The sequence below is a fragment of the Erythranthe guttata genome, chromosome 7 (assembly GCF_056151865.1).
Source record: "Erythranthe guttata isolate IM_541 chromosome 7, IM_541, whole genome shotgun sequence".
NCBI lineage: Eukaryota > Viridiplantae > Streptophyta > Magnoliopsida > Lamiales > Phrymaceae > Erythranthe > Erythranthe guttata.
The window spans coordinates 11,229,360-11,243,099 of record NC_142539.1 but is presented as its reverse complement, the minus strand read 5'-3'; the positions used below and the strand labels follow the sequence as shown (position 1 = coordinate 11,243,099).

At 31.7% G+C, this 13,740-nt stretch overlaps 2 protein-coding genes and 1 long non-coding RNA gene across 3 annotated transcripts; 1 reads left to right on the top strand and 2 right to left on the bottom strand.

Annotated features, from left to right (window-relative positions):
• Window positions 1-1,753, top strand: LOC148769679 (uncharacterized). The gene is made up of 2 exons (XR_016032231.1): window positions 1-1,215; window positions 1,308-1,753. It is a non-coding gene; the product is annotated as an uncharacterized LOC148769679 (long non-coding RNA).
• A 4,751-nt stretch (window positions 1,754-6,504) lies between these two features.
• LOC148769678 (uncharacterized) lies at window positions 6,505-6,954 on the bottom strand. Its single transcript, XM_088820291.1, has one exon. It carries the CDS (start codon window positions 6,952-6,954, stop codon window positions 6,505-6,507), a length of 450 nt encoding a protein of 149 aa, XP_088676417.1.
• A 265-nt stretch (window positions 6,955-7,219) lies between these two features.
• LOC148769677 (uncharacterized) lies at window positions 7,220-8,323 on the bottom strand. The gene is made up of 2 exons (XM_088820290.1): window positions 7,606-8,323; window positions 7,220-7,407 (listed from the first exon to the last, which is right to left on the bottom strand). Exons 1-2 carry the CDS (start codon window positions 8,321-8,323, stop codon window positions 7,220-7,222), a joined length of 906 nt encoding a protein of 301 aa, XP_088676416.1.
• Between the last annotated feature and the right edge of the window lie 5,417 nt (window positions 8,324-13,740).

The window sequence follows — 13,740 nt, the reverse complement described above, 5'->3', positions numbered from 1 at the left end:
CATGTGTTTTCATGTCTTGACTTTTTTTTTCTTCTTTCCCCCCATTTCTTCTCTTATTCTTCATCATTTTACCTCCATTTCATATGTTCTTCATCTTCCCTTTTACCTCCATTTATTCTCCTTTTCTTCTTCAATTTTCTTCTATTTCTTCTTCTCTTCTTCTTTATTCTCCCATAAGTAGTTTGTTAAAGAAATTCGAGCAAGAACAAAAATAATTTCAATTCTTATGCGCACACAAGTTACACATTGAAATTGAGGAACCCTAGACCAGATATGATTTTACGCGTCTAGGTAGGGGTGGGTATTCAGGTCGGGTTATTCGGGTATGACCCGACTCGGTCGGGTTTTACCCGACCGGATCGGGTAATTTTCAAGTCTACCAGGTTTTGCCGGGTTTGGGTGCCCGGTGTTCTTATAAAACCGGGTCAAGTCCGGGTTTTAGAATCTCTAATCGGATACCCGATCGGGTACCCGGCTAAAAGAAAAAAAAATACTAAACTACATAGTCCACTTTCACCTAAGCCAAACCCAAACCCAATTTTCAGCTCATTTAATGTTATGTCATCTATACATTCTTTTAATTTATTTATTATTGGGTTCCATCAATCTAATATATTTTATTTTCATTTTCAGCTTCCAATTCTTGTTTTTACATTGCAACAATTTCCATAGTGGTTTAAGTTTTTATATTGGCACCTATGTTTTATTATTTTTTTATAATAAATAAATGGCTTTGTAATAGGTAGTAGTTCGAATATCAACATTATTATTGAATATTGGTGCAAAAAAAAAAAAGAAATAACAAGAAAACAAAGAAAGAAGAAACCCGAACTCGACTGGAAATAACCGGCTACTTGGTTATTTCGGGTCGAGTTTAATTTCTATGTGAAAAACCCGAACAACCCTACCTAAATAACCCGAATAATCTAACCCGGTCCGAATGCCCACCCCTACGTCTGGGTGTTGCCATTTGTGTTGTCTTCCTTTTAGAATTTCCTTTTTTCACTTCCGAATTGCTTTGGACTTTTTTTTTTTTTTGCTTGAATTGGGAAAGTTATCAGTAGAATTTTGTTAAATTGCAATGAAGTTAAGTTGCCTCTATTTTATTCAATAAAAAGAAGAACTACAAGAAAGAGAGGTGTGGCAAACGGAAAAAGGGGTGTGGCAAACGGAGGAAGCCATTGATATGTTACTGTGATTGAGCAGTCCAACCAGGTTTCATATTCTCTTCAACTCATCCATTTCAAATCAAATTTCTCTAGCATATCAATCAAGTAACCCCTTTCCACGAAATTTGCCACTAAAAGATTCACCTTCACCAAATCACGGTGTTTGGGATAATCGACGGCGATTATGTGGAAAGGCTGATAGGGGAAAAGGGATTCAAGTAGGATATGGAGATGGCTTCGTTTTAAGAAAAGGAGGAGGAAGAAGAATAGAGAATGCGGAGGAATAAAGGAGAGAAGAGAAAATAGTTATTGTACTGTATAGTAAACTTTTCCATATTTGGAGTGAGTTAAAAAAAATTACTGATTATCGTCAGTTTTTTGAGTTGTCCTCTTATTTTCAATGTATTCTCTCCTCATCAATCGTGATGATTTTGCATCAAATACATCGTTTGTTAGAGCTAAATTGAAAAAAGAAAAAGAAAAAAACATATCGTAAACATCATTAAATAGGCTATTTATAAATGATACGAAAATATTGTATGAATCATATAATTTGTTTTTTTAAGTATATTTGTAGCATTGTACATATATTTTTTTTTTATTCCTGCTACTGTCATTTATTTTCACATCCAACCATTAGATATATCCGTTGGAAAGCATCTCGTTGCGGTTGGAAGATTTTCAAGTGCGTAAACCACTGTTGTAATCATTCACGCTTGGGGAATGTCCATCGTTGTTATGATTCTACCTAAATAAATTAAAAAAATTAAATAGTATAATAAATAATAAATAAAAAACATAATAGAAATATGGTTAATGTACTGACCTCATTCAATTCATAATATTCCATAAAGGAACCAATGATGGAATCATCAACACGAACTTTTTGAACGCGGTATCTTGAATGAGCTAGGTTGCCTACATTTTTATGAAATTACACAACCATGCATATGTTTTTATGAAAAAAACAAAAATAAAATTATGGGAAATGAGTTCATAAATATTTACGTATAAAAAAAAAGAAAAAAAAAATCATGGCTGGTTATTGACTTTTACCCTCTCCTGTATACCCTGAACTAATGCCTAAATGAAAAGATCCAACTCCATTGACCTTCTCGACCGAATACTATCAACGATGCAGCATCGGTGTCATCCATGACAATGAACTTAAGTTTGTACCTGTAAGCAATAATACAAAATATTAACATGGTTATAATAGGACATAAATATTTCGGATAACATGAAAGTATAGTTATTAAAACATCGGATGATAAACAAATACACAATTAATGTATTTAAATGAGAATATTAATAAATAAAAAATTGTATTTTATTATGAAATAAATAATAACTATGGTGCGTACATGGAGTAATCGTTGATTGCAATAAAAGAATTGCAAAAAAAAAAAAAATTACAATAACTACAATATCACATCTTCGAATCTTGTTCGACATCTCTTACACTTGGTATTCGCGCAACTATATTGCCACCACTTTAATTTTTTCACCAAACTGTAATCGTTGCCAATACAATGCATGTGCCAACCTACATGATATATATATTTTTTTATAATATAATGAAATCAATGGATCTATATAGTAGATCGATACGGTCATCATGCATATTAATTGTATATTACTAAGATGGATTAATTATTATTGCACAACATATCCCATTTATTGAATATGTAGACGTCTACTCAAGTCGATCTCATCAAAAACATATCGACTAAGGAAAATAAGTTTTGGAATCTAAAGTTACGTGTTATGCATATGTGGAAACATCCACGCTTTTACATATGTGGAAACATCCAAGTTTTTACATACCAGCGAATCAAAGCCTAGAAATGATATTCATGGACGAGCAGGTTTTTGAATCTTTTGTATTTTTTTCTTCTGTTACGCATTACACGTTGGTATGATAGCGCGTTTTATTCGACCGCTTTGTAGGCTGATGAGGTTCAAGCCACACTTTATCATAAATAAGTGTTCAAATATGATACTAAAGATCCGCGCGAACAAATGTTATATGTTAACTAACCTTATTGTTGGTTATGGATTTCAGAGCTTGTAATTACCGCATCAATTTTGATTTAAAGATTACTTTCAAACTAATTGATTTGCCATATATTCCCTCAACTGCATTCCGTTTCGTTTCTTTCCCGAAAATAATCGAGGTGTCGAAGAACAACAATTATCTGATTGTTCATATTAAATAAAATATATCATTTCGTGTTTAGATAAAATGTTTTTAATATATATTAACAAAATTGTTTACGTTTTATGGGATGTCATCAGTTATGGTGAACTCGATATTGTACTTATAAATGGCATTACACAAAGAAAATTCTGCTTGAACTCCAAGATCTCGAGTATTTACCTTTTAAACGAAATATGTCAATATTTTTTGAATATATTAGTATTGATCAATAGTGATCAATCATTTGTTTTATTTCTTAATAGTGGTAAAAGAATTAGATGCGTTGTGTGGGGCAATATGTTGATCATGTGATTAAAAAAATTCAAGATATTATCAAAGGTTCATATATTCCCGTACTACAATACGCAACAACGCAAATGCATTCTGGTATTTACAATATATGTACGTTACTCTAACTATTGCATTAATGATATAATATACACATTTCCGTAATTATTTAATCATTATTAGGTGACATTGAGGTTTTCAATACACTTCATTCATCACGACTTCCAATATGCCTAAATCGAGGTTGAGCTATGCCTAAATAAACGACTACAAATCCAGGTTGAACTATGCCTAAATCTCATATATTTGTAATCATTGTTTTCGACAATGTTCGTGTTTATTGGAACTCGTGAAGAATAAAATGAATTGGAAACCTCAATGTCACCTAAAAATGATTAAATCAGCACAATAATGTGTATATTATATCATGGTTAATGCAATGGTTAAACTAAATACATATATAATAAATACCATAACGCATTTGCGCGGTTGTGTATTGTAGTACGGGAATATATGGACCTTTGGTAATATCCTAAACATTTTGAATCACATGATCAACATATACTTACTAATCTTTATACTAATATTATGAAATAAAAATGGTTGATCACTACTGATAAATACTAATATATTATTTATATATTCAAAAACAAATTGACATAATTCGTTAAATATGTAAATACCGGAGATTTTGGAGTACAAGCATAATTTTCTTTTGGCTAACGCCGCTTACAAGTATAGTATCGAGTTCACCAAGTCCAACGATAGAACCGATGGTATCTACATACAATTTATATATAATTTTATTAATATATATTAAAATAAATTTATCTAAACACGAAATGATGTATTTTATTTATTATATATCAATCAGAAACTTGTTCTTCTTCGACACCTCGATTATTTTCGGGAAAGGCACGAAACGGAATGCAGTTAAGGGAACAAATGGCAAATTGATTAGGTTAAAATTAATATTTGAATCAAAATTGATGCAGTAATTACAAAGTGCATGTGTGTAGCTCTTAAACCCGTAATAACCAACATTAAGGTTAGTTAACAAATAACATTTGGTGCATTTATCATATCAACGTGTAGTGTGTGTAATGCGTAATATAAGAAGAAAAAAAGCATTCACAAATCTGCTCGTCCATTAATATAATTTCTAAGCATTGATTTGTTGTATGAAAAAAACCTGGTTGTTTCTGCATATACATTACACGAACCTTTAGATTTCAAAGCTTTTTTTTTCCTTAGCCGATATGTTTATGATGAAATCAACTTGAGTAGACATCTACATATACAAAAAAGTGGGATACGTTATGCAGTGATAATTAATCCATGTTAGTAATATACAAATATGATGACCATATCGATCTACATCAAATACATTCATTGATTTCATTTATATTATCAAAAACTATACATCTTTTTTAATTAAAAAATAGTAAAGATATGCATTGTAGGACTAAACAAAGCAAAAGTGTGACACATGTGCACAAGAAACGTAAGAAGAAAAACATAAAGAATGATTCATTCTTACTTTGCACTGTTAGGAATTGGAATCATGGTTATGCAATAGTGTGAGAGTTGATTTTTTTAGCATAAAATAGAAGTGGGAAGAGTATATATTTAATAAACAAACCGTACATATATAATATATAAATACACAATTTTTTTAAAGGAATATAGATTCATAAAAGGATACACAACCAATGATTGATATTAAATTCCAAATTTAGATATGAAGAACAATTGGAAGGATTATCATACGGTCTTTCTTTGCGCTTTTAAAAATGTACGAAGTTGATTAATAAATTCTACATATATGAACAAAACTAAATCTTAGGAGTTAGGACATTAGTAAGGTAAATCTTGAAAACATATCAAATTATCAATTTAGATTGGTGATGAGTGCATTAAAGATACGGCAATAATATTTTTTTCAAATATGGTCGCTACATAAATGCATATATTGGTCAACTATTTATAATTTTTTTTCGGGGTCTTAATATATAAGTCACTGGTAACAAATCTTATTATAACTAAATGACAAGTCTAATTAAAATTTGTTTCACATCCTTTACCAAAATTCACAGCAAAGATGCCCCTCCACCCAGTTATTTTATTTTTTATGTGCAACACGTTTCTTTTTTTGTTTTTCTTTCATTACTATAAAAATCTTTCCCCCCCCCCCCCCTTTTTTTCAACATAATATTGAAAATTACGATATTTTTTTTTTTGTCAAATAATACAGCAGATTTTAAAAAATAATATGATATTTTATGGTATACTACGGTATACTGTGGTTTACAATTCCGAACTCTATCATTCATCAACACCCAGCCGCCGCCAAACCCTACCTGCAAAAACCTAGTGTCCACCAACCCTAGTCGTCAACCAAATTACACCCTAGTCGTCAACCAAATTAAACCATAGTTGCCAGATACCCATAGTCACCCACAAACATCTGTAGACATTATATCGAAAAAACCTAGATTCGCCCCACCAAACCCTAGATCAGCCCTACCACCACCACTACTCCATAGTCACCCCCACCGTAACCACGACCACCACCTCTATAACAGCTCCCATAACCACCCCACCACCGCCATATCAGCCTCGATAACAACCAACCACGACCACCTGCATAACCAAGGCCGGTCCTAGAGTCCGAGAGGCCCAAGCCGGAGAAGGGGAAAGACGAAAAATGAGGTCCCCTTTAACGATGATTATGTTAAAAAAAAAAACATAACAAAATGACAACATAAAAAAAATACATAATTGATTAAATCCATAATTCATATATATTCAAAATAAAAATACATTTGACAATCATTAAAATATTATCTATCTTGCCTTCTTAGCTGCAAAATTATTGATCAAGCTCGTAAAATCAAGCTTCCATGTAATATGTTTTTCAATGAATAGAATAGCTAATCCATTCAGTCTTTCTTGAGACATAGTTGACCGAAGGTAAGATTTAAGCAACTTCAACTTTGAGAAACTTCTCTCTGCATAGGCAACTGTAACAGGTACAGTGAGGAGTACTCTATAAGCAATACATGCATTCGGGAAACAAGTGTTCATTTCTTTCAAATAATTCAATGCTCCAATTGCCTTTTCAGTCTCTTTTGGCAAAAGTTCTCTTAACATTCTCAATTCCGATAACATATCTCGCCCATTAACACCAGAACATGTACCACATTTCAAATGTTCTTCAAGTTTCATACAACTACTCTCCAAGCATTCATCATCGACAAGTTTCCATTTTTTTATACTCCACAGAAAACCAAACATGTCTTCAAACTATTGAAAATCTTCAAATCTTACCCTTAATGGAGTAAGAGCTTGATCAATCACAAAGAAGACAAAGTTTATTCGAAAGGATTCTTCGCATCTTAGGATAAAATCTTCATTGTTGTTCTCATCAAAGTGTTTTTTTCAACCGGTAACTCGTTTCTCTCGAAATATTGGTTGAATACCCATTTTTTGCTATAACTTCAGCTTCATTCCAGTCCTTCTCATATCCGGTTTCTCTATATTTTTCGAAGATAATAATGAGTCATTTCAACTGTTCCAAAGCAACATCCATATGCATTTCTTCATTTTGAAGAGTCTTGCTAACAATATTCACAAATGATAATAAGTAATACCAAATAACCAAAGTTAATAAGAACTCAAAATTCTCAAGCTCGTTTGTTACAAAACCAAGAGCCTCACTGGTTGCTGCCCCATCTTCATTGCTATTAGCTAAATCCAATAAAGCATTCCTTATTTCATCGGTTTGAAGAAGTAATGGTTTTACGCTTTCAAGGCGACTTTCCCATCGTGTTTGTGACAATGGCTTAAGTGTTAGGCCACTAACATTATCTTTTAAGATGCTCCATCATTTTGTTGAAGCTGAAAACAAACAATATATATGTTGAATAATGCCAAAAAAAAATTTACCTTGTGAACAACAACCAGCCATATCACCGAGTGCAAGATTGAGACTGTGGCAGCCGCATGGTACATAGAATTCTCTTGGATTTCGATACAATAATCTTTTTTGCCCACCTTTATGTCTTCCTTTCATATTAAAACCTTTGTCGTATCCCTGGCCTCTTATATCTTTAATATCAGGTTGAAGATTTTTTAACGCCTCTTCAAGTTCGCGGAAAAGTCCAAGTCCTGTCGTATCATCTACTTTGAGAAAACCCAAAAAGTACTCCTTTACTTTCACCGGACTTACCGTAACATCTACACATGAAATCACAAGAGTTATTTGTTCTTCATGACTAGAATCTGGAGTACAATCAGGTATAACTGAGAAATACTTTGTTTTTTTTATTTTCTCCACTATCGTGCACTTGACCTCGCTTGCCAATAATTGGATCAATTCATTTCGAATTTTGGGACCAAGATAATGAGTGTGAATCTCACTCATTTGGATTCGCCTGACATGCTCCTGCATTATAGGATCAAATATTGGCTTCATCTCAATGAATTTCAAAATGTTTCCCTTGCCATCTTCGAAAAGTGTCTCATTACTACCACGTAATGCCAAGTTTTGCTGCGAAAGAGTTTTACCAAGAGAAATTATCCTTAATAGGACTGGTCGCCAATATCTTTTCTCTATATTCATATTTTCTTGCAAAGATTTATCAATTGTTTCTCTTTTACGCATTCTCGTCTCGGTTTCAATCCGACGACTCATGCAAATAATATGATCGTTACTGCATTCATGAACCTTTAGCCTACTTGAAATATTTTTCCAAGCATTAAAACCTTCGGTGGCCAATTGCACTTTAACTCCATCGTGCTTGAACAATTTATAACAAAAACAAAATAACGTATCTCCAAGTTTTGAGTAGACTAACCATTTCCTCTCTTGTTTTTCTCCATTTTTTAGTTTTCTACATACCTACTTGAAAATAATATGTAATCAAACATATATAATGGATTTTTTCAAATTTGGAGGCCCTAAAATTTTAATTTTTTCGGAGGCCCAAGGCGGTGGCCTTGCCCGCCCTGGGCTTGGGCCGGCCCTGTACGTACTTACAGTATTTTGTTGGATAGATTGTGCAAGACTCATATGATTGCCGAAGCATTTTCATTTCTACGGGCGATGGAAGATAAAGGAGTAAATCCTAATATACTCACATATTGTATCTTCATTAATGGTTTGTGCAAAGATGGGAAATAAACATGCAAAAAAACTTTTAAACGGACTTCCGTCTAAAGGTTTGCCACCTGATTGTCAAGCGTATACCGTTGTTGTTGGTTCACTTTGTCATGAAGGATTTTAAGACGAGGCAAATGATCATTTGCTTGTGAAAATGGAGGGTTGTAGTGAGTGTGCATCGGATAGCATGGCGTACAACAACATTATCTACAGTTTGCTAAAGAGGAAAGAGGTTTCTAAGGCAATGCCATTCTTAGAGGAAATGTACAAAAGGGGATTCTCGGCCGATGCAGCTACTTCGTCCATGTTAATTAATCAACTACAAGTATAAAACAAAGATGTTGTTCTTTTAGAAATTATGTATTTAAAAAACAAAAAAAAAGAATTTAGTTACCTTTTCTAGCACATATAATCAAGTACTTCTTTTTTAAAAGGATTATGTATTATTTTTTAAAAGCATCATATACGTATATAACTAGCGATAATTATAGTTTTGGTCCTTAAACTTTTTCTAGCACAAAATTGGTGCTCGATTAACCAATTATTATTTTTACAAGGTTTCATCCACCGTTTGAAATTGCCGTTAGTTTGGACAGAAAAGTCACGTGCAAGGCAGGTGATGATGCACATCAAGCCCTTCTTTTTACCTGTATTGTTTGTTTAGCCCCAATATCACCTTAATCTTGAAATTTCGTCAAAATAAAATTAAATTCGATAAATGTACTAAAACGTGAAATGACAAATGTAGGGATAAGTATAGTTTTTGTCCCTATATTATACACGAAAATCGATTTAGTCCCTATATTTTTTTTCCACGATTATAGTCCTTAAACTAACTGCATTTTCATCATTTTGGTAAGACATTTGATTTGGGTGTTAGTTTCGAGTTTTCGGGTTATAATGATCCATGGATAAAATCCCAGCAATAATTAGGTGTGGTAGAGAAGCTAGAAGAAATCTGTTTTTTTCTTTTTTTTTCTTTGATTTTTTTTATATTATAATATATTTGGGACTTAATTGATGGTTTTAAAAACTTCATTTTGGACCTTGCAACAACTTTAGGGTGAATCTGTTATTTTTCAAAGTACTGGTTTGAAGGGTATTTAGGTATTTTCAAGTTAGAAAAAGTAAAATCAGTCATACAATACGCGAAACACTTGTTAATGCAGCTGAAAGAAGAGAAACTCCCATAGAGGTGCTTGTTCTGAGCTATTTTAAGACATTTTATCAGGTTTATTTTTTTCTCGCAATGCCTTAGTTTTTGTAGGCGTGTCGTGTAATTTATTGATTGTTTACGAACCTACACGTCTTGAATGATATCCAAGTTCTAATCATACTCTTTTGCTAAAAATGCTATTTGTTTAAGAGAAACTAGTTTAAAAGATGTCTTGTAATAATCTACCAACTGTAAATATGATCAAATGTAATAGATTCACATTGATGTATGATTATTGTGGTATAAATTGCAGAAAGTTAGAAAATATTAATTAATAAGGTTCAAAAAGTGCTAACCAATAAATATAGTGTTTCACTTTAAACCTTTGTATTTTGATTTAGTATATATAACTAATAATTGACATAAACTAAATTAGTGATCAAGGGATTGATTTCTCAAATATGTAGTTGAAGCTTTTACTAACTCAATTCTTTGATTTCTCAACTCTTTTCAAATCATTTCAATAGATATGTATAGCTGGGTAAACTAAAGAATGTAAAGAAAATAAATTACAAGAATTTATTATGTTTCAACATTTGGAACGTTCTTTAAAATCCTCTCTGTAACAGTTGTACAATATGAATATTACAACATCTTGCAGAGATCTGAACTTCCTGGACACTTTGTCATGGACATCAAACTGAAATACAAAATAATTTCTTTGAGGCTATTCCAAATGATATAACTCAATGCGGATATTGTGGTCTAGACTAACAAAATGACAATAATTACAAAAGATAAAAAAGAAAAATACAAACTACAATATCTTATCTCTTCTTTCTGAGTTATTATGGTTTCTTTGTTCGATGATCCATTTCCCCAACCGCTCTCGTACATATAGTTTGCATCTAGGTCGGACCTGAATAGGGTTCACAATTTACACTCTAGCAGCAACATTAGTGTTCTTTTTCACCAAAAAGAAGCTTAACATGCACATAATTTTCACGCATGACCAATTGATATGCAGAAAAATTTGCGCTCTCAACATGTGCAATAACTTATTAGGAAAATGTGTATCAAGGCTAGAAATTAATCATATGAACTATATGCCATGTAAGAACTACTATTACGCAATAATTATTATGGCATCATGACCGATTCTAGTGCATTACACAATCTCATTCTCTTTTATCCTACAAAATGAAAATTGTGTATAAATGATGTCAGATTTCTATTACATGAGAGTTGTTTAAAATTTATTGTCAATATTTTATCAATAGATGTTTTAAGGTAAAAACAGGAAAGAGAAAAAAAAAAAAAAGGTATCACTAGAATTTACTATGTTTCAACATTTAGGGTGTTCTTTTAAGTCCTCTATGTACCAGTTGTATAGTATGAATGTTGCAACCTCTTGCATGGTTCTTAACTTCTGAGAGACATAGAACTGAAAAATGAAATATATTTTTTAGTTTTTTTCAAAAAGATATAGTTAAGTGAGAAAGTAGTGCGCTATGAAATAACAAAAACATTGTCTAGTAAAATATAACTAGCAATAAAAAGAAAAATTAAGTACAATATCTTATCTCTTCTCTCTGAATTATTATGTTTTCTTTGTTTCACAGTCCATCATCATAATCGCTCACGGAGAGATAGTGATGTTCTTTACACTAGAAAGGATCTTCATGTACACCTCATTTCCATGCATGTTCTTTGCACTAGAAAGAACATTTTCATGCACAACCAGTTGATATGCATAAGCAGTAGAACTCTCAGCCTGCGATATAATTTATAAAAAAAATATGGTAAGCGATAACATAATTTAATTTTTAGTTCAGGTATATATATATATATATATATATATATATATATATATATATATATATATATATATATATATATATCTATATATATATATATATATATATATATTATGGTAAGATGATTAAAATAAAGAGTTGTATTATTAGTTTTGCAAGAGACGTACCTCGTCATGCATCTCCAAAATATAAGTGTCGAGAACAGCATCGCATTCGAGAAGCTTAAATGACGCCTTCCAAGTCTTTTCAGCATTGGATGTCGATAGACTACGTTCTTTCCTTTCTACTGAATGCTTTATGTTGGATAATTCATCTTGGTCTTAAGAAACTAAGTTACTAGGATTTATTATGTTTCCAGATTTGGAATTTTCTTTAAATCCTCTCTGTAGCAGTTGTACAATATGAATATTGCAACCTCTTGCAGAGATCTGAACTTCTTGGATACTTTGTCATGAACATGTAATTGAAATATGGATTCTTTTTTTAATGTTATTCAAAATGATATAGCTTAGTGCGGATATTGTAGTCTGAACTAACAAAATTACAATAAGTAAAAGATATAATAATGCAAAATACAAAGTACAATACCTTAACTCTTCTTTCTAAATTATTATTTTTCTTGGTTCAATGGTCCATTTCCCCAACCGCTCTCGTACATATGGTTCACATCATGGTATACTAGTATACGTGAATAGGGCTCACAATGTACACTCTAGGGGCAACATTAATGTTCTTTTCACCATAAAGAACCTTAACATGCACATCATTTTCACGCACGACCGATTGATATGTAGAAAAATTTGCACTCTCAACCTGTGAAATAATTTATTTGAAAAATGTATATCAAGGTTATAACTTAATCATTTGAATTATAAATGTGAAAAACACTATTATACACTACATGCACGTGAAAAAAACGATCAAAACGTTTTGGAAGTAGGACAAAATTAAATTCCACTTGTGAAATTTTAAAATTGGAATAAATATCTAAAAATTGTATATATTTAATATCTTATGTGCCTCGCTATAAGTGAACATAAGAAAACTTATCAATGTGCATGAGCAATGTGTTCATTTTCTGCGTGAATGGAGTGAAACTCATGTGCAGTCGTGTGTGCATGCGTAAAATGTAAGTATAAATGCACTACATATAATTCTATATATATGAAAACCTAAATTGGTCTTTTTTGAAACTTTTGTCTTTACAAATCTAGATAGAAATCAATATTTTTCTTTAAAATCAAGGATACATTTTTTTATCACTATGCATGGCAAGATTATTAATATAAATAACTTGGGTTCTTGAGTATCTCTTCACGTACAATATAATTTCTTTAAAACAATAAAAATCTGTACATATTGTAAGCGATAAATGTACCTTGTGATGCATCTCTAAAATATAAGTTCCATGAACACTATCGCATTGAAAAAGCATATATGACGCCCTCCAAGTCTTTCTAACACTCAATGTCGATAAGTTGCATTTTCTTCTTTCTGTTGAATGCTCCATGTTGGATGATTCAGCTTGTTCCTAAAGTAATATTCTTAAATGTTAAAATAAATAATGATACATAATACTTAAACAAAAGAAAGAAAAAAATGGGATACTTTTTGGAATATATACATGCGGAAATGTCGTTGTAGATGGCAAAAAAAAAAATTATTTGGTTAATTAAATCAACCAATTAAATTATGCCTAAATTAATTATGACTTATCTTCCAAGACAAGTCATGTAGATAAATATCAATTAACTATTGGCCAATATGATTGTTTCTTCTCTTTAAAGTTATAAGAGATAAATGTCAAATCAATAGAGGCCAATCAAATCATGCCACGTCATCGAAGATGGTTATTAAGGATTCTTGTTCTACCACTATAAATAAGTATCCTCTCTACACAATTCAAGACACAACTCAAAACTCAAGAAGGATAAGAATCGTCGGAG

Coding starts and splice junctions, on each gene's coding strand:
- LOC148769677 (XM_088820290.1), bottom strand. CDS start 8,323: ATGCGTAAAAGAGAAACAATTGATAAATCTTTGCAAGAAAATATGAAT. Junction 7,408..7,605: donor GGCTGGTTGTTGTTCACAAG/GTAAATTTTTTT, acceptor TATTGGATTTAG/CTAATAGCAATGAAGATGGG.
- LOC148769678 (XM_088820291.1), bottom strand. CDS start 6,954: ATGTTTGGTTTTCTGTGGAGTATAAAAAAATGGAAACTTGTCGATGAT.